General features: G+C 46.0%; 4 protein-coding genes across 9 annotated transcripts in view; 1 reads left to right on the top strand and 3 right to left on the bottom strand.

Annotated features, from left to right (window-relative positions):
- The window catches only part of LOC105190039 (ras-specific guanine nucleotide-releasing factor 2), a 55,522-nt gene extending 51,963 nt beyond the window's left edge, over positions 1–3,559 (bottom strand). For 4 of the 6 annotated variants that reach the window (XM_025300708.1, XM_025300713.1, XM_025300711.1 and 1 more), the window contains exons 1-2: positions 2,750–3,558; positions 69–321 (exon numbers count right to left, since the gene is read on the bottom strand). In XM_025300708.1, coding sequence (XP_025156493.1) covers positions 69–96 — 28 coding nt within the window. In that variant the 5' untranslated portion in view covers positions 97–321; positions 2,750–3,558. Of the gene's footprint in view, positions 1–68; positions 322–2,749 lie in introns of all 6 variants that reach the window. The other 2 variants (XM_025300714.1, XM_025300709.1) reach the window with 2 other exon arrangements.
- A 1,110-nt stretch (positions 3,560–4,669) lies between these two features.
- On the bottom strand, positions 4,670–13,634 carry LOC105190051 (myosin-14-like). The gene is made up of 17 exons (XM_025300674.1): positions 13,419–13,634; positions 12,203–12,355; positions 11,767–12,115; positions 11,298–11,620; positions 11,101–11,193; positions 10,965–11,033; positions 10,699–10,848; positions 10,303–10,509; positions 9,385–9,802; positions 8,846–9,040; positions 8,280–8,757; positions 6,756–7,479; positions 6,314–6,556; positions 5,963–6,133; positions 5,516–5,859; positions 5,005–5,080; positions 4,670–4,913 (listed from the first exon to the last, which is right to left on the bottom strand). The coding sequence occupies exons 1-17, from the start codon at positions 13,632–13,634 to the stop codon at positions 4,845–4,847; spliced, it is 4,278 nt and encodes a 1,425-aa protein (XP_025156459.1). The 3' UTR covers positions 4,670–4,844.
- An 822-nt stretch (positions 13,635–14,456) lies between these two features.
- par-6 (partitioning defective protein 6) lies at positions 14,457–19,842 on the bottom strand. The gene is made up of 5 exons (XM_011152512.2): positions 19,651–19,842; positions 19,330–19,558; positions 19,104–19,231; positions 18,737–19,015; positions 14,457–18,389 (listed from the first exon to the last, which is right to left on the bottom strand). The coding sequence occupies exons 1-5, from the start codon at positions 19,702–19,704 to the stop codon at positions 18,078–18,080; spliced, it is 1,002 nt and encodes a 333-aa protein (XP_011150814.2). The 5' UTR covers positions 19,705–19,842; the 3' UTR covers positions 14,457–18,077.
- A 934-nt stretch (positions 19,843–20,776) lies between these two features.
- Mad1 (Mitotic arrest-deficient 1) lies at positions 20,777–23,723 on the top strand. The gene is made up of 7 exons (XM_011152511.3): positions 20,777–20,940; positions 21,074–21,325; positions 21,474–21,704; positions 21,794–22,239; positions 22,310–22,762; positions 22,840–23,138; positions 23,228–23,723. Exons 2-7 carry the CDS (start codon positions 21,074–21,076, stop codon positions 23,578–23,580), a joined length of 2,034 nt encoding a protein of 677 aa, XP_011150813.1. The 5' UTR covers positions 20,777–20,940; the 3' UTR covers positions 23,581–23,723.
- The last annotated feature ends 498 nt before the right edge of the window (positions 23,724–24,221 follow it).

Genomic DNA, 24,221 nt, shown 5'->3' with positions numbered 1-24,221 from the left:
TAACGATAACGATAACGACAAATGCATACACGGCTACATGCACACACACACACACACACATGTCTCACCGGTTCTTTGCATCTTGGGACTGAGCATGATCACAGGTCGTTACCAAATGGGCGTCTCCCCCCCCCCTTTGTCCTGATGTTCACAGCGGTGATTGATTGTCCAGATTACCTTGTTTAGGTTCTAACGGTGTAATAGAAAAGAACGCCCGGCCCCGGACGGTCAAGCGTCGCGAGATTGATGTGTCTCGCTCTCGGCCGGGGAGATCCGCCGGTGGATGATTCGGGTCGGGATGCGCTGCAGGTGCCGTCGCATCTACAAACGAGAAACCCCTTCGATAAATATGCACACAGCGCTCGCTCGCTCGCTCGCGCGAACGCAGAAGAACGGCGATGCGAATCTACATTCGCATGGTAAATAAACGGCATGGTGTGCGTCGTAACAACGGGTATGTACGGGGGCTCTCCCGAAAATTGTTAATTTCGCGACGTGACAAATTACGACCGTCCCCCCGCCGGCTGCTCGCCGCCCTCTCCCTCCGCTTTCGCTCGTTCCATTTACGGTAGCGAGTGCGGGGATTGGGCATAGAGCTTAGCGAATGGAGTATTAGCGTGCGATAATATATTTATCGACGTTAAAGCATATTGATGTCCGATTTCTGCTGTGTCCTCGCAGCAGAATGTTATTACAGTGCCTCGACAAGGGCCGCTACGATAACGTCAATTAATATAAATCACGCGAGCAGAAGCGAGACCATTCGAAGTCCCGTGACGGGACAAATATCGTCGCCGAGCCAATTCGACGTGAACCGTCGACAACACCGTGGCCTGAGCCCGGGCACGGTATTCCGGGCGATGGGCATAAATATGCTAAACGCATCGGCGCGGTAACGTCGTTTCACGGCAATTGGATCGAACGCAGCGCGCGGAATCAAAGTTGATTTTCTGGTTACGCTCGCGTTAATTCGAATTCCCGACATTCGCTGCCGCCGCCGCCGCCGCCGCCGCAGCCGCCGCCTTTGGCCATTCGGCCCTTCACGTTCGCGTTCCACGGCCGTTTCATGCCGCTTGCGATCCACCGATTGCTTCGCTCTGTATTTTATAACGGCGGGAATTCGTTTATTCCGTGACTCGCGAACGCGCGCCCGCCGAGCGCAGGAAATGGAAGCGATGGCACCGCGCGAGATCCGCGGAAATAAGATCTTAAACTGTTTATGATGAAAATCGATATTCCGCCGAGTAATAACTTCGGCTGCGACTCCGCTCTGGCAGTCACCTTGAAATTACGATCAATCTCACGTTCTATCTTTATCGATCTCCCTGCCTGAAATATTTTTGTATTCGGTAATCTGTAATGTCTGGCTCTTGCCACGGCGCTCTGAGAGGATTAAACCTAGAGCGACAATACAAACAGCGTTTATTCATCTATTTATTTATCCATCTTGAAGCGCGAACTGATGACGAGCGCAACCCTCGACATGCCATGCGTACGCGCGTGTATTAATCCTCGAGGTCCTCGTATCCGACACGAAGGAACGCCGGAGGTATGTCGGAGAGAATAATGTCGGATTTTTCGGATCCCATTGCGCACGTCACACAAATCGCGAAGAAAGTCCTTGTTCTCCGGTTTTCTCTCGTCGGTCCTCGATCTCATCCGGTCTGTACGCGCCGAATACGCTGAGATGAATAAAAGGATCGTAAACTCGTACTCGGACGCGTAGCAACGACGATATTGTCGTTCTGTGATACCTACGTATCTTTTTTAGTACGAATTTGCGGCGTTCGATAGTTCAATGGCTCGACAAAACGATCAAGATCAATTGACGTTTTATGTTTTGCGAGTTTATCGTAGCTCTCACGTCGTTAAAGTGTTTAAAATAGAAAGGGTTTCAAAGTATCCGTTTACAAGAGGAAATATTTGCGATACAATAACTTTCTGTGTAAAACGAAAGAGAGGAGAAAGGAGAAAAAAAGAGCCGCCTGTGTCGGAATACTTTAGAAGTTTCCCGTTATATCCAACGATGCGGATACAATTTGCAGCGATATATCTCCCCGCCAGACGTATTGCTTGAAAAATATCCGCATATTTTCCAAATTCATTATTAATTACGCAGTTTAGCCGATTTATCACCCCGTAGGCAGTTTCAATTATCGGCAGCCGTTGTTATTGCGTCCGCTCGAAATTAAACGCGGAAAACGCGTCCTCTCTCCGTCCGTCAGGTCTCGAAGCTAACACGAGAGAGAGAGATACCGCGCAGGGAGAGAAAACGACTCGTGCGTCTGCATAATTTAAGCCCCCTTTTGCCCGACGTTAACGGGCATTTCGCGGCTTCTCCCGTCGATAAATCCGCGGGAGGATCGTCGACCTGTCCCGAGACGCGACGGGCGGAAAAGTCAAAAATTTCCGAAGAGCAGCTGAAAAGAGAGCGGGAGAAAGAGCAAGGAGTCTCGACGAGAGCGGGAAAAGCGCGAAAGTGGCACTCGGGACGCGTGAGTTTGTCAAACGCGGAAGGGGGGGTTCTTTTCTTCGTGTTATCACTTTCTCTCCCTCCGTAGTCCACAACTTCTAAAGTTTCCCTCTTGGATGATAAAGGCGTCGAACGACGAGCAGGAAGAACAAGAAAAAGAAGAAGAAGAAGAAGAAGAAGAAGAAGAAGAAGTAGAAGAAAGAGAAAAGCGCAAGAGAGACGGAGGGAGTGAGCGCGATAAAATTCAGAAAGGAGCGTATCTTTGTGTCACAATACCTGTTACTTTCGTGTGCGCGCGTGTGTCTGTCTGTCTCTCTCTCTCTCTCTCTCTCTCTCTTTCTCTCACACCCCTCGTGATATATCCGCCCTCTCTTTCGGCAGAACCGAGGCCTTCGACGGAGGATCCCGCCTCGCCACCTGTTTGTTACGTGCTCTCAAGACCGCATACCCTTTCTCCGCTATCCCATCCACTTTCTGTTGGCCTTTCCGGCGAGATCTCGGTGACTTTCTTCTTCTCCACCTTCTTCTTCTTCTTCTTCTTCTTTCCCTTCTTCCTTCCGCCGAATTATCTTCCCCTTCGGCCGTGAGATCCGCCGGACGGAGAGAAAGTCCCTGACTCGCTCGCCGGTTCCCTTCTCTCTTTCCTTTTTTTATCCCCGCGGTGCTTCTCGTGACGGGTCCTCGTGATGGATGACGAAGGCAACGCCCGCGGCTTCCTCCAGGAGGTGTCGGCTTTTATCACCCCGGCTTTTGCTGCCGCAAAACTGCCGGCTTTTATTTCCGGCACGACCGAGCTGAAGATACGGACGAACAATACGCCGACGATGACGACGAGGACGACGGCGACGGCGACGGCGACGGCGACGGCGACGAGGACGGCGACGACGACCACGACGACGCCGACGGAGACGACGTCCCGTGGTGGTGGTGACAGCCGGCGGCGGCACCCGACGCTCTTCTCATAGTCGGGACGGATGCGACGATGCTGCTGTGTTGGGGGTCGCGACGTGCCTGACGCGCGAGGGCGACCGACCGACCGACCGACCGACCGACCGACCGACCGACCGAACGACCGACCGACCGACCGACCGACCTACCCACCGACAAGCTCACCCTGCTCTCCGCCTATGCGGCGACACGCGCGTCCGCCACCCCTTTTTGAGGATCCTGGAGGCTGCGCTGGATGGCACCGCGAGTGCGCAAGCTCGCGTATCTCTCTCACGTTCCCCCGTTTCGCCGGCTCCCGCTTTACGACGAGTACACAGAGAGAAATAATCGTGCGTGCAAAGCGATATAATTATATATATATGTAATACAGACCGAGAGAGAGAGAGAGAGAGAGAGAGAGAGAGAGAGAGAGAGAGAGAGAGAGAGAGAATAGCGCGACTCACACAGCCGTGTGAGATCTGTGTGGGCAAGAACACATCTGGTTGTTGATGGTCGACTTTATCATCACCACTGCCGTACACAATGCTGTCGTCGTCATGATGTTTCATGCCTTCAGCAATAACGTTAACCCCCTTAAACGAGCGATAAATGCAATTTACCGCTCTGCAAATCGCCAGCGGCTCTTCCGTCTTCCGCTACTACTGCCGGAGTTTCACTTTCTTGTTCCTCGACGCCAAGTCATTGCCGGAGCTTGATCAAAAGCGAGTTTCGCGTCGGCGTCGGCGCGAGCACTACAATTATCGTGAGCTATTTACTAGCGCGCGTGCAGTGTGCGTAAAACACATTGTCTGTGTCAGTTGGCGAAAGCACAAAGCTCCAGCAAGCTCGAGCAAGCAAACGTTCTCTCCCGGGCGAGGGTGAATTTCGATGGATCCGCGGAATCCTCGAAGGACGCGCCACACCGGTAGCGAGGCTCCTCCCTTCGTTGAGACGTTTGCTCGTCCGTCCGCTCGCTCGTTCGTTCGTCCGTATTTTTCGGGGGTTATTCGCGCGTGAGTGGGGAGGGAAGCTCGTTTCGTGCTTCGTGTGATGTAAGTTTATTACAAACTCCACTCTAAATACACGCTCTCTTTACGAAGAGAGTATAACATCAGTTAGACAAACAATAACAGGACGCACACAGGTAAAAAGGTCAAAAAGTTCCTTCACACGTATATATATGCTCGAAGAAAAGGGTATGTAAAAATTAATCAGTTCACTCTCACCCGCCACGTTCTCTCTGCCCGTGACGGAGAGAGGTGACCCTCGTGAAATATACATCTCGCCGATCTTACATTAGCGAGCGAGCGAGCGAGCGATTACGCGATCACGTAATAAGGCAATTCGTGAAAATGATGAAATATCTTGCGCCTCCCCTCCCTTCGTACGTTTAACATCACTCTGCGTTACGAATCACACGGACGGTCGTACACGTGCGGTCGTATCAGCGGCCATTGCTCAATCTGTGATGTACGCTGCACCCGTAGATGAACTTCTCCCTCTGCCAGTCGAGCTGAAAGGTACATCATATTGTACGCTTGTGTGTCTTCATACGATGATGCGGGTGCGACTGCAAGCTCGCTAATTATTGACCGTGTACTCACGGTTTGGTCTGTCCCGGATTCGGCCAGCTCCGTGTGGCCGGACCGTGGCTTCTTCTCCGCGTCCTCGTCGAGATGTCTGAATAGTCATCGCGAGAAACACGCGCGCGATTAGAGTGCCGTCACACACATACACACACACAGACACACACAGGCGGGTGCGTCTCCTTTCTAGCTAAATTAGGCTGTACTTTCTTTCTCCAAAGCGGAATAAGCGTCTGCTAAGCGAGCAGTGGAGGGAAATGGGAAGAACGTTCCGGCGCAGCTAAAAGGACCAGAACTATATCGCGATCACACAGTCTACTCGTTCTCGCTGCGCTCCCCTCCACTACTTTGCGGTAGTTTTCTCTTCCTCTTCCCTGCCAGCAAGTCTCAACCGCACATGTGTCCCTTTTCAAGTCGCCAAAGCGTGGACTAGTCCTTTGAAAAGGAACAGGCCGACCTGCTTGCTCGCAGGTACTCGTAAATATTAACAAACAATTGCGCGTGAAGTAAAGTCTCGTAAATCTCGCACCGGTGTTTCCGTTTGTACGCGGAGTCGCGCGAGTACAATTCCTCGACGACGGCCTTCCTCTTGCTCCCGGCGTCGCAAATTTTGCCGCTGGATTCCCTCTTAGTCGCGCCGCCGCTCAAAGACATTGTTCTGTTCTGGCGCGCGCGTTCCTTGCGCAGGGTGAATTTGTTGTGGGGTTTGCGCTCCGCGGGATTACCGCTCCGGCGACTAGCGTGGTGACTCGTCTCCACGACGTGCGCAATATCCGCCTCGGCGGCCGCGGCCGCGGCCGCGGCCGCGGCCGCGCGCGAGCTCAGAATATCGATTCGATTATTCAGCTCCGCCAGCTCCTTCAAGTTCAGCGACTAGAACGAACGATTACTGACAAACTACCGGCCGCAAAAAAAAAAAAGAAAAAGAAAAACAAGTTATTTGTCTCCACCGCTTTCTTTTCTCTTTGCCGCGCACCTGCAGCCAGCTCTCCGCGTCGAACGGGCTCCTCTCGATCTTCATAATGTCTTCGAACCGCGCCTGCAGTCGCTCCACGTTCTCATTGTGCCGCTTGCGAAACGCGCTTAAGCTGCTGTCGTATTTTCTCTTCAATAACGCCAACTTGCTCTGATACTCCTCTACCTGACGCTGTCAGCGTCGGGTAAGATACACAAAATTAAGGTACACGGTTTATATGGGCTATATAGCCTACGTGAGGAAAATGTAACGCGCATCTCTGCCACACGGCTCTCTCTCTCTCTCTCTCTCTCTCTCTCTCTCTCTCTCTCTCTCTCTCTCTCTCTCTCTCTCTCTCTCTCTCGCGCGCACCTTAACTTCGTTCTGCAGGTCGTTCTTTTCCCGCAGCAGGAAGCTCACGCATTCCTGAAGATTCTTAATCTCCAGGTCCCTCAGCTGCACGTCGTTCATCAACGTTTTCACTTCCCGCTCCTCGCGCTGTGCTTCCAGGAGTCGCAACTTATGCGCGGCCCGCTCGGAATTACCAGCCGCCTCACGAGCGGCCGAACCTAATTCATCACGCGTGCGTTGGTTCGTGTCAAATTCTTCATCCTGCTGTTGACAAGACCGACGAGAAAATTACGAACATTAGTCCGGAATGCGGGCGCGTGTTGATGAGCGAGAGAGAGAGAGAGAGAGAGAGAGAGAGAGAGAAAGAGAGAGAGGGAGAGGGAGGGAGGGAGGGTGAAAGAGGGAGAAAGGGAGGAAAAATTGGGCTAACCAGCGTGTTCGCGTGTACCTCATCGGCGCGCACTTTCGTCGATCGCTCTTTCCCGTCATCTTCGGCGCCGAGAGTGGCCTCGTCGCCGCGACGACTTGACGCAACTTTCACGGAGCCGTGCGCGGCTCCGTTACCGCGCTCTTCGCCGTCGTCCTCTCGAAGACGCGCGATTCTCTCGTAAATTCTGCCGGGAAGCGTGCACAGGGCGTCCTTCAACGGTCGTTTCGCAGCGTCGTTCTCGCGCGCTCGTAACAATTGATCGTTGGTGTTCCTCACGGTCTCCAGGTCCGCCCTCAGTGTCTCGTTCTGACGCGATAACTCGCGCAGCTCGCTCGCGACGCGTTCCGTCGAGTCCTCGCAGCTTGCGATTTCGCTTCTCAGACTATCCACTCGCGCCAGCAGCTTCTCCTTATCCTCGTCCAAGCCCGTCAGACTCGTCCGCAGAGCGCTTATCGCGGCCACGCTGTCGCTCTCGTTCCTCAACAGCAAGATCGTGTCGTTGCTGTGGGTGAGCTTAATCTCAACCTCGCTCAGCTGATCGCGCAACGACCGGTTCTCGTCCCGCAGCCTCGCAATGTCGTCGAGCTTTTGCGTTAACATCGCGTCGTACTTCATATCCCCGCGCGTCAAAGCCAGCCTGTTCTTCTCGTCCCGGCTCTTCAGGTCCGCGATGATATCGGCGTGTTCGCGGATCGTCTCGTTGGCCTGGATGAGTTTGTTCGTGAGGTCGTCGTTCCTCGTCCGCAGGTCCGTCAATCTGCGAGTGACGACTTAGGAAACACCGATCGAGAGAGAAACGTCCTTCGGGATAAGAGATGTCCAGACAAGAAGGAAGAGCGCCCAGTCAGAACCATGACGTTCATTCGACGTCGATGAGGGTTGCATTAACGTTTCATCGACCATTTCAAATCAACGTCGAGTCAACGTTATGATTCTGACTGGGCGGATCGAGCTGGCCTGAAAGTCAAGTTAGCCAAAAGTGCGTTACGTTCGTGAGTTTAACCCTTTGCGGACGAATTTTTCCTTAACTCCAATTCCCAGCAAGTCGAGCATATTCTCTGTACAAAACCAAATTATACACAAAGACTTAGATATTGGAATCAAAAGATAAAGAAAAGTATATATTGCTTTATGAAAATCTTCGCGAATAACTTCGCGATGCCTTAAAGCATCGCACGGCTTTCTGAGGAGTATACGCGTAGCGACGACTATAGTCATCTCACGGACTTAGAAGGTTAATGTACGAGAAAGACAGCGGAAAAGGAATCGCAAGATTTCTCTCTTAGAGCATTTCCACAGTGCATATTTTAGATAGCAATTTTATAATTCTTTTCCAAAGATTCACATGGCAAACTTTCTGGTCAAATCTCGTTACCTTCTCTGCACGTTCCTTTCAAAAGATGGTAAATTTTTACACAATGGCTATATTCTGAAAGAAACATTGCACGCTTTCATTTCCTTCGCTGTCCTTCTCGTAATAAATAAATAAACAACGAAACGCAAGATCAACAGGATTCTAGGAAGAACTTAGACCTCTCCTGTGACAAAGCTACCAACTTCTTTTTGAGATCGTCGATATCGTTCGCTTCCTTCTGCAAGACCTCGATAGTCAGTTTCAAGCGGTCCATCTTCTGGGTCAGCTCGCGCATCTGATCGCCCTGTGCTCGCAGTTCCTCGCGACGCGCCTCGTTCTCCCTGGCGAGCGCGCCTCTCGCGTCAATAAGATCGGCGTTCTCGTTCTTCAAGGTGTCGCGCTCCTCGCGGTAAGCGCAGACTCGCTCCTCCAGCGCGTCTACGCACTGCCGCAGCCGCGCGATCTCCGAATCTCTTTCGCCGATCAGCATCTCTAAGGCCCTCTCCTTCTCGAGCAACCTCTTTCGAAATTGCTCTTGCATCATACAGTCGCCTTCGCCTCTGCGTAACGTATGCTCCGCCACCCTCTGCCTCAACTCGGTAATTTCGTGGTCCTTCTTCAGCAGCTCCTGCCGCTGCTTCGCGTGCTCCCTGACGATCTGCACGTGTTGATCTTCGGCTCCTTAATAAAACATCGTCGACCGTCAAGCGGCGCGTGTCGCGCGTGTCGAGAGAGCTACGTGACACGGTGGTATCTTACACGGTAGTACCTTGAAGGATCTCCGACATCTTGTTGATGTGTCGCTCGAAATGCGTCACGAGGACGCGATCGATCCTCTCGTTCGAGATCACTTGATTCAAGCGCGATGAGTCGGAACACGTAGTGCTGGTCTCCACCTCGTCCGATTGGACTTGCACGTGAACCAGCTCCTTGGACGAGCGATCGCTCCACGTGGAAACGTCTTCTGCAACGTTATCGACCCCTCACGTACATAAATGAATCTTAAGTTCTCGTCAAACTCTGTCTTGGAAATCTCTCTCAAGACGCGTTAACTTCTTCTTACATAGGCACGTATATATCCCAGAGAAATTCAACATCTATATTGTTGGGTTTTCGCATCGATTAAAACTAATCTCTACTAATACTTTTGTCTGTAGAACAACAAACTTTCATCAATCGGCCAGTCATTTCTTGAAAAATTACGTATGTTTCTGAGAAATTTTTTTAAGAAACTAAAAGCTAAGGTGTACTCTCGAGCATCGTGAAGTATACATTCATCAGGAATAAAGGAGTTGACTAGAAACGTACCTATAGCTTGCGACTGAACCAATTCGTGTCCGGTATAAAAATCCATGTTCGCGATTTCGCTCACGGTTTCTCGACTGTAGCACGCCATGAAAGCCTTTAAGCTATCTATCTCCTGCAGACGATCCCGTCGTTCTCGTCTGTGCTCCTCCAACGCGGCTATGAACGTTCCCAAGGTGGCCACCGCGCTCTGCACGTCCAAGCAAGTGTCGTGCTCGCACCTGATGCGTTCGCAAATACTCTCGTACGCCACTTTAGACTCGTCCAAGTCGTTCAGGTTACTCTTCAGCATGCTAGTCAAATTACCGACCTCCCGTTCGATGCAGTCCAGCTGCATTTTGTACTGCGAGATCTTGTCGTCTTTCGCCCGAATCTCATTTCTCAAGTCGGCTATTGCATCATTCATCTCATTCACCTCTACCTGCCCGTGAACAATCACCGTGCACTTTTATGCATGTCGCAACTTCTTCGCGAAGAGCTCGGTCTCATGAGTTTTAACATTATTTTCAACATTATTACGCGCCTCCGGCGCCACGTCACAATTGCAATTCATTTAATCATTTCTACAATAACCTGATATTTTCGTACGTCGCGCAATGATAACATTGATTTCGCGTCGCGTCTGCAAAAAAGGAAAGAAACCCAGGTGTCACTGAGAAATGGTCTTATCGCGTATCTTTTCCCTTCTCTATTTTCGCTATCTGAAATTTCCCTCACGATGACGCAGCTTCGATAATCGGCGCTGCGCCGCGAGCCAGCATAACGCGCTCGATCATTTACGCTCCCGTAAATAAAGCACCGAGAAAGAACGCGCAGCGGTAGCCCCTTGAAAATTTACGTCTCGTTATCATTATCATCGAGCCAACCGCGGCGATTAATGAATAAAACATGAACGCGACGCGCGCGAGCTAAGTAACGCACCTCGCGACTGTCGGAGCTGACGGACATTTGCTTTATCAACATCAGCAGCTGCTGTATCTCGTCCTCTCGGTCGGCTAGCGTGCAGCTCTGCTCGCGACAGTGCTCCTGAAGAAGATCCAACTGCCGCCAGACGCTCCTCACCTGCTCCAAAGCAACGCCGCGGCTTTCCGCTTCCTTCGACAGACACTCGATTTCCTCCACCTTCCTCTAATCGAGTGCATTTATGACGCGTGTTAATTCATCGTAAGGACTCCGCCGGACAAGACCGGCTCGATTGATCCGTCGTATCGGTTTCTTCAATAAGCGCGCTCTACTTCTCGCGAGATGTATACATGTACCGTATACACGTATACCGTATACACGCGCGCGTTAAAATAAGTTTCTGTATGTACCAACCGCGAGAGACTCGTTCTCTATGGAAAGTAATTCCGCGTCTTTCAGTTGTTCCCGAAGTTGCTGGATCTCTTGCGACTGCGAGTGACAAACTTGACACTTTCTAGCTAACTCCGCTTTCAACTGATCCACCAGACACCCCGAGGCGGAGAGCTAAGGAGAGAATGGCAGGTCCCAATTGAGAAAGGAAAGAAAGAGGGAAATGGAACGTGATTTACATATATCCTTTCCTGTGCGATAAAGAGAGAGAGAGAGAGACAAAGTATTACTTTCGCGCTTAATTCATTCGCTTCGCTCATGTGTTTCTCGCTCACTATCTGTAGCTTCTTCTGCAGGATCTGCGAAAGGAGGAGTAGTCTAAATGATCGCGCGAGTTCTCGGTTGAAGGTAAAGAGATCGATTTACATTGAAATTGCGCCTCAAGATCTTCGCGTTCTCGTGCCTCTCCTCCAAGCGCCTGTTCAGCTCCCGCAGCTCCTCCAGCTCGTCCTCCTTCATCTGAAACGGTGAGGGCGGTTTACTCGCGGTTCACCCTGAGGAATTCGTCGCGCTAAAGCCGGCGGCCATTCGAGCCGAGCATGTCGCGCTGTCGCTTGGCGTACACCGAGCTCGTTCTTCAGCACGATGATCTCCGAGTCCTTCTGGATGATGGTTCGCTTGTGACTGTCCTCGCAGGAATCTCCGTCGAGGTCAGCCGCGGCCTGCAGCTGGAACCTGCAGTCCGACGCCGAGCCGCTCTCGCTGCTCCCGTAGTATTGGCTCGAGCACGAGTCGACGTCGCGCCGCATCCTTCCGTTGCCGTCATCCTCGACGTCCCTCGCGTCCTTACACTCGTCCGTCTGCACGCACACCTCGCGCATCGTCTGGCCCGCTTGGGAGGACGCGTCGACGTACTCGATACAGATACTCGTCTGATTGCTACACTCTGCAAAATTCATCACTGCCGAGACGACGGGCCTCCCGACGCTTCGTCGTGAATCTTTCACAGTGAGAAAAACGCCGAGCTCGATTCTCGACGCGCGGGAGTGAAACCTCTCCTCGTTATTTTTCTTTTTCTTTTCTTTCCGTTACCTCGCGTAACTTTCTCTTCATTAAGCAGATCGCAGGAGGTGACGCGCGACACCAGATAAGTCTCGTTCTCCGTCGACGACGAACTCGTGAAGCGGTTCTCCTTGGAGATGTACATACCAGCCAGCAGCGAGCTGCAGATTTCTTTGTCATAGCGGAATCGCTGGTCGGGATACAGGTACATGGACAGATACGTATTGGGCGAGTGTCGCGAGCAGGTGAGTCTACCCGGGTGGAACAATAACGTTTCTCGCGAGAGGAGAGGTTTTATCGCAGGTCTGACGCTCGCTTCTTCCGCCTTCCGCTCGCCCAGCGCCGCCCGATCGGCGTCTCGCTCGACGTTAGCCTTGTCCTGCAAACGCAAACAGTACGGAGAACTACGTTAACGGTCCGCTGAAATATTTAATGCCCGTCGCATCATTTATTGGGAAAAGCTCACAAAGCGCTTCAGGTGCTGCCGTTGCTCCGGAGTGAGCTTCAGGGATTTGTATTTTTGCAACTCTCGCTGCGCGGCGCGAAGCTCCTTCTGAGCCTGAGCCGTGAGCCCTATCATGTTCTCCATCACGACGTCGAACGGCACCACTTTTCCCGGCTGCAAAAAGAGAGACCGAGAAACACGTTTCTCCCCCTTGCTCGCCGCGCGATGTTCGGAGCGTGCTTTGTAAAATAGTGAGCGCGATTTACGTTCGATAAACAACTGCGAAGTAATTTAATTAGTAGTATACTATATTCGTAACGTTCGCCCGTTAAATAAACGTGAATAATTTAGTTATTCATGCACACACACAATGTGCGATGCAAAAGAGAGCATTCGTACACATGTGTGTGTGTGTGTTTGAACTTCGCGGTTGCGTTTCCGACTGATCGATAATGCCCCAAATTCCAAGATCGGTCGTTGAAAAACGTTCTATCGCGATCGCTCAGAATATTTCGCGGAATTTTGCTTGACCATCGAGTACGTTCGAGTCGAGCTCTTTAAACGGTTCCATCTGTTTATATTGACATTTCGTAATTGTTATTTTTCTTTCCAAGTCTTTCTTTGTTCTAAAGAACAAAATGAAAATTCACGTATATTTTTTCCCTCTTAATAAAATCGTCTTAATAACACGGCGGCGGGTTTACCGAGGCTTAACGAAAGGAGGACTGAAAATTTCAGCCTTCGAGCTGAAATTAGACCTTTCCTTTGTAAGGATTACTATTTTGCGAAATTGTTATTTTTTCCTCGAAGTCATCCGAAGAAGCACAGAGAAATTCACTTACGCTCTATCTCTCTCGAATAAAATGGATGAATCCTTTAATTTGACCAGAGCTCGGTCCAGAATAGATTGCAAACACCCAGTTGCGAGTTGCGAAGAATGGCAACTACTTAGTTATAAAGTGTTATTTTCGCTGGTAAGACAGTTGCGGTTGCTAAAATGCAAGAGTTGCCCAATTTTTAACTTCTTGGCGACGTCAAGCGACAATCGCAACTGTCTCTTACAACCGAAAATAGCACTTTGTAATCAGTAGTTGCCATTTTTCGCAACTTGCAACTGGGTTTTTGCGACCTATCCTAAACCGGGCTTGATGGCAATGACGACAATGCACCGAGTAGTAGATGAATAAATATATTTCGAAAGGCTCAAGAGATCAACGTGGCGAGGATGTGTACCAACCACGATAGTAGTGGCGTGCTCGCTGAGCTCGCGAAAATAACGCGTGTTCTCCAGCACGTTCGGGCTCCAAGCTCGAATATCCCTGCATGATTCGTACATCTTCAAGCGACCCTCCGATCGTTTCTGCGGCGCGACGTAATCGCCGTAAATCGAATGCGCATCGTTGTCCGGCCTGCCCGCCAAAAAGATGCGCGGTCCATGCTCGGCGTAGGACATGATCGCCGCGGCTTCAGCCTCTCGTTCTTCACTCGATCGGCTATCCGCGGAATGCGCGGATCACAACCGCCTCTTGCGCTCGAGCGACTGCCCGGTCGTTTAATTGTCGCGAGAAATCATGACGCGCGCGAGGTTAATGGATTTTCAGGGTTGACTCCTGCCGTATTTTATTTATACACCATAGTAACCAAGCAGAGTGAGAGAAATATCGATCCTGAACGCGCGACCGGCGGGGGGACGCGGTTCAATCGAAGCTGCCAGTTGCCGAGATTTTACCGTCGACATTCGGTTGGTGCCAGTTAATGGGGAGTTTTTGCAATACCGTCACTTAGATACGGTAAATCGTGGATGCTATTGGTCGCGTACATTGTGACGTTATTTCTGAGCGAATAACGTTCACGATTTACGTTTATCGTACGATTTGAAAAATGATATATTGCAAAAACTCCCTATTATCAAAAGTCGAGATTATCAAATATTCTTTAACCATCGACCATATTTTTCAAGAAATGTAGTTTTACAAACTACACTTCCGGTTTTTCTTCGGTTTTCTTTTTTGGGAGGTCTGCCTAGATTACTCGATTTTCGATTCTGGTAACTCTCTAAGTTCAGGTGGTTGGAGCGTTACGACGGAAACAGAAAGAGTGTGGCGCTTAAAAAATACAATAAAATATCTTTATTTTGTAAGCTGCCATTAAAAATAATTACAGCATCAATAAGTACACTTTCCGTTCTTGCGATTGTATAGCTATTCTCTTATTCGCTTAAGTAGTAGAATGCTGCACGCGTTATCGCCTAGAATATATATTCCATTTGTGTGTTCCCGCGAGGGCTCTCTAGTTTACCGTTGACGTCTGCATGCAAAACCGATAGAAGCCGACAGTCGCTTCCACATCTCGAACAAAACAAGACAACTTCCCTCGCGGATTTGTCTAATTTATATTCTATCTGGAGCAAAGGAGGTGTAGACGGGAACAGGGAGCGGGGACAGGGGTTAAGTACAAAAATAGATCCTCGTCTAAAGCAATAAAGTACGCAATAATAAAGCTAACATGATCATCTTATACGATATTACGCTGGATCCTTATTCTCTCACTGAAACACTCTTTCTTTCTCTCTCTCTCTCTCTCTCTCTCTCTCTCTCTCTCTCTCTCTCTCTCTCTCTGAATCGTACACATACGATAAATATATCGCATCATTTTCAAAGAGAGAAAACGTCACTTTCTTTTTCCTTTTAAATAATACATGATCTGCTATGAGAGGCATAAGCGCCGAATGTTCGAGCGGGTGAAAATCGAGCTGGAAATACATACGTATCTCGGTGGTTTGCAAAGCGGACGAAAATTAATAAAATAACGAAAATTAACGCGAGAATTTGGCTACGGAACGATCCGTCGAGACGACATCGTTCACTATGGAAGTCCACGTATGTAATACATTTCGCGTTTCAGCAAAAAGAATAAACTAGATATAGAAATTGTATATAGTTACATTATTTATAGAGTATATGTTTACATATATATATATATATCTCTCTCTTTCTCTCTCTCTCCTTCTAATATGTACATGTCCCTCCGAATCGTGTAGAAAAATAGGCTTGCGTAGAAAAAGTAGGATCGAGCGAACATGTCGAAAACAAACTCGCGCGTAACCATATCGAGGCAGTATAGATTTCTTAGGGAAACACGCCATCTCGCTTCTTGCTTCCTCTGCGACGGTGTGTAAAATATACAATCGGAATGTAATACTACATCTAACGTATTAATACCATTCGGACGAAGGCACAATGTGTATTAAGAGCGATACTTTACTACACGTGCGGATTCGTCGTTATTTACCGCCTTGAAACGCCTCACCTCGTCTCCTCGATCCTCGATTCGCGATCGGTCAACAGATATATATAACACAGATAGAAATGAAATTAAAATTCGAAAACTTTAACACTGTGTAAACACGCGATGGAGTAGACGGAGTCGATACACGAATAGGCGTGTATGAATGCGCTTACGCAACGGGAATACTTCGTTTTCTTTCTTTTTCTTCTCTTTTCTTTATATCGTTTTCAAAGGACGCGCAACTGGAATGCGACAGAGAGATATATACCGCGGTAAGGCCACTTCCTCTCGAAGGCGCTTTCGCATCGTTCCCTATCAAACTATCAAGAATGTTTGCACCGGGTATTACCTCTCGCGAGGCTATCGATCGTTGTTTACATTTACGCGTATATCTGAGAGGCTTCTCCTTCGGTTTATAGAGACAAATCGCCGTCAAATGCCGTTCAGTCTTTCTCTTTCTGTCTCTTTTTATCTTTTTCTCGATACAACCAACCGCAATTTCTCTCATAATATTGTTCAGAAATTGTCTTTTTTCCTTTTCTCTTTCCGACACTTTTATCTTTTTTCGACGTACTTTTCCCCTCATTTTTCTGTGCATAAATCTCGATACTTTGTAAGTTTTCTAGACAATTTGAAAGGACATATACATATTAGAAGAAGAAAGAGAAAGGTGTATGTGTGTGTGCTCCAGACGAGGATCTATTTTGGCACTTAACCCCTGTCCCCGTTTACACCCCTTTTGTTCTAGATAAAATACATAGTAGACGAATCCGCGAGGGAAGATGTTTTGTTTTGTTCGAGATGGAATTCCATCGGTTTTGCGCGCAAATGTCAATGGTAAATTCAACAATGGTAAAAAGAGCGCGGGAACACACAATTCATTTTCATCCGCTCGAACATTCGGCACCTCACGTAACAGATCATGTGTTATATATTATAAAAAGAAAAAGAGCCGTTTTCTTTTTGAAAATGTGAAAATACAATATATTTACCATTTGTATACGAGTCGGAAAGAATGTTATTATTGTGTAATCCATTGTTCTAAGCAAGGATCTATTTTCATTCTCACAGATACAAGAGATATCGTATCTTCATACGTGGAGCACTCGTTCGAATTAACATCGAAGTCATAGAATAACGCAACTCGCATTCCAAGCCATTGATTTATAAACTCGAGGATGTACTTTGTATTTACGTGACCAACGAACTCCTCTCTTTTTCACTCTTTTTCCATTTCTTCCTCCTTACGTTAATTCCTCGCTGTCTCTCCATTTCTCCCTTCTTCTTACGTTAATCTTCTTACGTTAACTTGCCATATAACTTGATGATTTTCTAAGATTAACGTAATTATTGTCATGTGTGTGTGTGTGTATGTGTAAAATTTGTTATGACATACAGTTTAAGCTTAATCCTGCTTGAATTCAATCTAACATAATTGTAGATTTGTAAATAAATTTTCAGGTAGGTTATTTCTCGTGTGTGGAATATATAGACTAGCCGCATGCGTGATTCTGATTCCGATAGCATGTTCCATAGACCGAGACGCGAATATCGCTCAGCGCACATTGAATGATTTTCGATGAAAGTGCGGCACAGCGAAAGGATTGAATTGAGCATTTAATTCGATACAATATACAACAATAATCGCGTTAATCTTGGAGAATCATCAAGTTATTTGGCAAGCCGATTGTCGTAAGGAGGAAAAATGGAGAAAGCGATAGTGAAAAAGTGAGGAGTTCGTTGATCACGCACGTGAATGTAAAGTACGTCTTCGAGTTTATAAATCAATAGCTTGGAATGCGAATTACGTTACTCTATGGCTTCCACGTCGATTCGAACGAGTGTTCTGCGTGCGAAAGCACGATATCTCTTGTATCTGCGAGAACGCAAATGGATATTATCTATTTACAAAGTATCGAGGTATTAACACAGCGCAAAAAAAACGAAAGGAGAAATACACCGAGAAAAAGATAGAAGTGTCGGGAAGAAAAAAGAAAAAAAGACCTTTTCTGAAAGACAGTATTATGAGAGAAATTGCGACTAGTTGTGTCGAGAAAAAAACAGAAAGAAGCGGAAAGAGAAAGAGTAAGTAACATTTGACGACAATTTGTCTTCATGAGCCGAAAGAGAAACCTCTATCAGGTGAACGCGTAAATATAACCAACGATCAATAGTCTTGCTATATTGTCATCGATATCTTATATATGCGATGTATATTATACATACATCGATATCTTATGTATATTAAGTAAATAACCTCTCTCTCTCTCTCTTTCTCCCCGTCTCTCTCTCTCTCCCCCTCTCTCTCTTACGAGCAAATACAGCGGACGTTATTAACCCTTGCGCTGAGGAAGCCGTGTATACACGCCCTCAAAAAGTAGCCTCTCATTTGCAGACAGCAAAGCGTTTACATACAACTTGAAAAACTTTATATATGCGTTGGTGTAGAATCTGCATACATTAGTACGTAAAAATTTTTAAACGCCAATATCGCTCAGCACACCCAATGGACGGTTTTCGATGAAAGCGCGCCGCAGCGAAAGGGTTAAATTGAGCACTTAATTCGGTACGACCAATCATCGTCGTCATTATCGTCATCGTCGTCGTCTTAGAGATGCAGCACACCTTGATCGTGGCTGAAGTGATTTTGGTGATGATGATGATGATGATGATGATAGTGATGATGTTGAGTGCCCGACGACGCAGAGGCGTCGTCCTGCATCGTCAAACCCGTCAAATCAACGATCTCGTCTGCCTCCTCGTCACTGCCGGCGCTTTGTGTAGATTGACGGCTCCCGGACGATAATTGGCTGTTACGTGAAAATGAGCCGCGACGAGGTGCGGCCAATGCCGCTCTCTGATTCGCCGGTTTGACGGTTATGATGAGATTGGACGAATTTGCTATCATCATATCCGTCACCTGCTCTCACATGAATGCAATAATATTAAGAAAAATTGAAGAGAATTAAACGCAAAGACGCGTTGCGTCTGTTATATTAATTGATAATTGAGTGCAACAAATAATTCGCCAATTTGTTACGCAGATATCTCATTTACATTCTTGCCTGTCGCGCAAATATTTAGAATGAAATATTTAGAATAAAATATTATCAACAATATAGATAAAATGTGACTAATTATACAAAAGTATAAAAATAAATGAGAGATGTTATGCTAACAGTTCAAAGTAAATTTTATCTACCATGTTTTACTCTATTCTATCACTAATGCATCATGGTGTGACTAAAACTTGGAAGAATTACTCACCTGATCGAGTGTTTTCCCAGCAACTTCAATACCATTCACTTCTAAAACTTCATCATTGACTGCTAAAAGACCTGTGCTTTCTGCCAAGCCACCTGGTACCAGTCTGCTAATAAATACACCCGGTACCTTCTCGATTCCACCACCAGCAGATGGTGGCAATATACGAAAACTTTCACCATCCTTGATGTAAAATCCCAAGGGTTTGTCTGAGCCATGTTTTAAAAGACGTACACGCCGACAAGTTTCTGGCAGTATATCGACGTCAATGATTGCAGACACCTAGCAGTAAAAGCAATTATATGACAAACTAGTTTAGTAGAGCGTATAGAGAAAGTGATGCATGACAAAGTACACTGTGAAAACTCACCTGCCTAAAATCATGTGGATTAGAGATAGCTAATGGCTTTGGCTTGCCTGGTGTACTACCCAAAATACTAGATATCAAATTTTTGGTTTTCATTGTACCGTATCCGTTGATATCCTCTAATCTGTCACCTGTCATAATGACAACTAAATTGAATAGAGATATTCATGCATGCTTAGAATGTACACACACATACACACACACACACAATCAAGCATAGGATTATTACCTTTCCTCTGAATAAAAATTCTGAGCAATGGTTTGCTAGCCAGCAAAGCCCTAGCCAGATTGTTATCATTATTAATAGGCAGCAGATCTCCATCTGTAGGATCCGTATACCAAATAAAAAAGTTGAGATCGGGCCCGATGTCATGTCGCTGTGCCAATAACTTGCCAAAATCCTCATAACTCATAGGCTCGTCACGATTAATAGAAAACCTGATGATGTCGGCATCAAACTGCAACGCACAATACGGACATGATGCATAGTTCTGAACATTCCACAATCAGCTACCAATCGAGAAAGCCATGTAATATACATATATATCACCTTGCTCTTGACGGCGACAATGCCGTTGTCGACCTGGTGCTTGTTCTTGGACATGATACAATCTCCAGAGGCCGAGATGGCCCTCCCACCTAAGCGCGCGACTCCAACTTCAACCGAATGCGTCAAGCAACTTGTGAGGAGGGCGAGGAAACGTGCATACCTCACGTAGCGGCGTTCAATGTGCACTTCAACTACGCTCACGGACCTGTCTAGTTACTTCTCCTTCCACCGACTCCTCTCACCGACGAGACACACCGATAAAGAGAGAGAAGACTGTTCCGAGATTAACAGGTCTTTCGAGATTAACAAGTTCAGGCAATTCAAGTTCACGTATACATTGATTATAAACTCCCAGAGACAATTTCTTTATCTTCTCTTTGCCTCAAAGGTGAAAAATGAATCCTACATAAATGAAAAACCTACAAGGCATAGAAACAAGGCAAAGATACAAATCTTCGTGTTATCTTCGATGTAACTGCAACAGTCGGTATTATCATGCTCTGAATTATCTTCAGGCCTCTATGCCTCTCTCTTGCCTTTATGAAAATTTAGCCAAGGCTGACAGTCTTTAGAATTATCTCGTCGGTGCTTCTCTCACGAGACGCCACCATTTGCCATGATGAATCGAAGTCGTAGTATGACTCGATGCAGAGCCAGGCAAACAATATACGCAACTAAAGTGCAACCAAAGTGCAAAGAGTAAATTGGCACATTAGAGACTTATATCGAAGTAATGTGATTTCCTACTATTCATCGATGAATTCAAAGTTGGATAGACAGTGAAATGAAACAAACTTTCTCGGAATTATTGGGAAATTCGACACATGTACATATCAAGAATTGACTGGTAGCGCCTCCTGCCCATCAAATTAAACATCATTTTCAGATAACGGGAATAGTACAAGTAAGCGATAGATCAGACCATTTATTTTCAGTTCAACTGCGAATGCATATTTTATTCTCCATTAATACAATAGAATGAACTTTTGTTTCTACTTATCAACGAAGAAGAATAAACAACCGATAAGATTTGACGATTAATTAAATTAGACGATAAAGGAATAAAATATCGAGAAAATAATCGATTCTTTCAAGCAAGAACAAATTCGAATATCGATTCGCTAGTGATATATTAGCTATATCCGTTAGCATGTATTGTTTGGGCTTCTCTAATTGTTGTTCTTTTCTATGTATTATTCTTAAAATAACATAGAAAATAGAGATATTGGCACAAGGAAGTAACAAAGCGAGAAGGAGTGAATAGTAGTTGTTACAAACTGTCATTAAAATGTAAAGTCAAAGAATTTTGTCTTATGTTTTTACCAGTATATACATATAATATATTATATATTCAATAATTTCATAATTATCAGACACAAACAGTGTTATATCGTTATAAGTTAATGGAGCATTCTGCTTATAGATGGATGATGATCCAACAAGTGTTTTAAACATGATAAAAGATCTACGTTCTGGTACAGAATCTTATCGCAAAAGTGGTGGAGTAAGATTCTCAGGGACTGGTTATAAATCTTTGGTGTTTAATGAAAGTGATGAAAATATCATCTCGCCTAAACGGGCGAAACTTGAAGATTCTGATACATCTGTAGCTAATAAAAGTCTATCTGATTCCATGCCAGGTAGTCCTTGGGAATGGCGGCGTCTGAAAGGCGAGGTAATATCAGAAATAAAAGTTGATACAAATCTTACTTTGTGATTATGTTACGCTTATGCCTACTTAAAAATAATGAATAGTATAAACAAGCAGACATACAAAAGAAAGAATATTTTAGAAAGAAAAATATATTTCTATACATATATAGATAGTATCATTAAGGACTAGACTATCTCATCAAGAAGCAACTGTGCAACAACTGCACAAGATACGCAGACAATTGGAGGAGATGTTTGAGAAAGAAAAAAATCTCTTAGAAATCCAAACACAACAGGATAAGCAGACCATTCAGCAGTTGGAGGTTCGTCTTGACATTGCACGACGGACAATTCAGGATGTAAAAGAGGCAAAGGCTGCTACTGAAAAAGAATGGTGTCAAGTAATGAGATTTGCATACATATTCCTATCTTATATGATATATTTATGTTTTAATTTTTAACAATCTGTATCTCCACAATTCATAATTAGGTAAGAGCCAACTTGGAGCAGAAGATAACGTCATTGCTGAATGAAAATGCAAAATTAACAGAGGAGCTGAGAAACTCTACAAAAGAATCACCTTCTGCTGTTCCTCTACTTCCTAAGGAAACTAGTGAATCCAGCGAGTTACAGTTAAAATTAGAAGCTGCGGAAACCAAAGCAACGATGCTGGAGGAAAAGATGAAGGACTATCGAAAGATACAACAAGACTTTGAGCTGCAGAATGTAGAATTGCAGAATATGAAGATTAAAATGGAAAAACTTGAGTCGGAGAGGGCGTTGTGGGAGGAGGGTAAGATGTTAGCAGCAAAGGCCGCGAGAGTGGGCGATCTCGAGAAAGAACTGAACACATTGAAGAAGACTGTAATGGTACTGAAAGAATCTGTCAAGGAAAAACTGCTCTTGGAAGAACAGATCGCTAACATGACGAAAAGGTATTTTTCGTGCTTTTGCGATACAAATTTCGTGTCCTCTTGTTAATAATGCGTGCATGTTGCGTCGCAGGCTAGAGCATACCGAAAAGATGGAACAGTTGGCGGCAATGTTGGAAGCGAAGCGATGCGAGCTGACGCATCGCTTGCAGGAATACGAAACGATCGGCATTAGTGGCGGACCAACGGCCATGAAACGAGAACTCAACAGGCTTCAGCAAGCTGAATTGGATCTAAGAGCTGAAGAAGGTCAGTTGAGATCCAGACTTGATGCTGTTTTGCGCGAGTCGCAAAATTTGTCGAAAAATTACGAGGACGCGAAGAGGTTGGCTACCGACGTGACATCGTCCAAGGAGAAATTGAATAAGCTGGTGAGCAGACTTCAGAAGAAAATGATTCTCATCACTAGAGAAAGAGACAGCTATAGACAACAATTGGACTGGTACGAGAAAGAGTTGACGATGGACAGTAACAACACAATGAGCGAAAGAATACCAGCTCTGGAACGCGCTTTAGATGGTTACAGGTATACACCTAAGCTAACGAGTCTCATTGAGTCGTATTATTTCGTCAGAAAGAATATATTTCGTATTGTATCTTCAGGGAGTTGGTCAATAAGTTGGAAGCAGATCTTCAAGCGGCCGAGGACGTCACTCAGAAAAACGAATGCAATAAGCTCAGAGAGGAAATCGAGCGGTTGAAAGGCGAGCTTGAGCACCGCTCGCTGAAAGGCGACTTCAACTGCAACGCCAAAGTACTACACTATACAATGAATCCCGCGATGATAGCAGAGAAACAAGCCGAGGAGAAGCAGGCGGCCATGTTACAGGAGTTGGAGGAACTTCGAAGCAAAGTGGCGACAGGAAATTTTGCCGCGACCACGTCGTCGTTGCAAGCACAAGGTGAATAGATAATCTCCTCTTTTATCTCTCTCCTATTGCTTGATTTTTTGTGTCCCGCGATTTTATCCCTTTCTTTACTTACGATATAGAAATCGCGGAACTGAAGCAAATGCACGAGATAAAAATAGCGCGTTTGAAGGAGGCGTTCAAGGCTTCATCGCAAGAATATCGCCAGGCGTGTTATCAGCTCTTCGGCTGGAGGGTGGACCGCTCGAAAGAGGGCTGTTACAAGCTGATGAGCCAATATGCGGAATCACCAGACGATTTTCTCTTCTTTCATGTAGGTGAAGGGGGTGTAGATCTGTTGGAAACCTCCTACTCTGTGAACTTGAGCAACTTGATCGAGCAATATCTGCAGAAACAGCACAGCGTTCCGATGTTTCTCAATGCTGTACAGTCCGATCTTTTTAGTCATCAAACTGTGACAAATATAGTGACATAATATCCACGTTTCGAATAAAATTGATGTTTCTTATCGGGTCAATTTATATATCTCACGGCCTGGCATGTACGACAATGTTACATTGTTCGTTTAATCATACATATGCGTTTATTTTTACGCATCTATATAAATATATTTTATTCATGTGAAGATACCATATTTGCCGTTTTTTTATTAATTTCTGACCAATTAACGATTAATTCCGTTCATAAAGGATAATAAGTTTACGATTGCAACGTAAACCTATTGTGTCGATAAGAGGTATTCCGTATTATCGGTTGTTGACAAAGATTATCCAATTTATCCTATATTGATGAGAGCTATTTCGTATCATCGGTTGCTATAAAGACCATTAGGAATAATAGTCCAAGATAAATTTAAACGTTTTACTATTGCATTTCATAGTTGACTATTGATTACAAAAAGATTTGTTAAATTTTATATATAATGTTAAATATAAATAATGTTAAATTTTTTAATAAAATGTTACAAAATTATTTTTAATCATGTAACAAGTTGCATCGAACGTGATGAACGTCCCAAAGCAATCACAGATAATTCCGAAAGACTACGAAGAAACTCAATATGAGAACACTTGCGAACTTTCCAGAATCTCTTTCTCTCTCTCTCTCTCTCTCTCT

The sequence above is a fragment of the Harpegnathos saltator genome, unplaced genomic scaffold (genome assembly GCF_003227715.2).
Source record: "Harpegnathos saltator strain DR-91 unplaced genomic scaffold, Hsal_v8.6 scaffold38, whole genome shotgun sequence".
NCBI classification, from domain to species: Eukaryota; Metazoa; Arthropoda; class Insecta; order Hymenoptera; family Formicidae; genus Harpegnathos; species Harpegnathos saltator.
Note: the sequence above shows the minus strand (reverse complement) of the source record. Positions and strands in the feature narration are given on the sequence as shown.

Excerpts from the sequence above, each read along its gene's own strand:
- LOC105190051 (XM_025300674.1), bottom strand. The coding sequence starts at position 13,634 with ATGTCCTACGCCGAGCATGGACCGCGCATCTTTTTGGCGGGCAGGCCG. Across the intron at positions 11,034-11,100 it reads TCTTGAGGCGCAATTTCAAT|ATCCTGCAGAAGAAGCTACA; the intron begins GTAAATCGATCT and ends CTCCTTTCGCAG. Across the intron at positions 10,849-10,964 it reads CGAATGAATTAAGCGCGAAA|CTCTCCGCCTCGGGGTGTCT; the intron begins GTAATACTTTGT and ends TTCTCTCCTTAG.
- par-6 (XM_011152512.2), bottom strand. The coding sequence starts at position 19,704 with ATGTCCAAGAACAAGCACCAGGTCGACAACGGCATTGTCGCCGTCAAG. Across the intron at positions 19,559-19,650 it reads TTGTCGCCGTCAAGAGCAAG|TTTGATGCCGACATCATCAG; the intron begins GTGATATATATG and ends TGTGCGTTGCAG. Across the intron at positions 18,390-18,736 it reads CTGGGAAAACACTCGATCAG|GTGACGGATATGATGATAGC; the intron begins GTGAGTAATTCT and ends ATGTGAGAGCAG.
- Mad1 (XM_011152511.3), top strand. The coding sequence starts at position 21,074 with ATGGATGATGATCCAACAAGTGTTTTAAACATGATAAAAGATCTACGT. Across the intron at positions 22,763-22,839 it reads CGCGCTTTAGATGGTTACAG|GGAGTTGGTCAATAAGTTGG; the intron begins GTATACACCTAA and ends TTGTATCTTCAG. Across the intron at positions 23,139-23,227 it reads GTCGTCGTTGCAAGCACAAG|AAATCGCGGAACTGAAGCAA; the intron begins GTGAATAGATAA and ends CTTACGATATAG.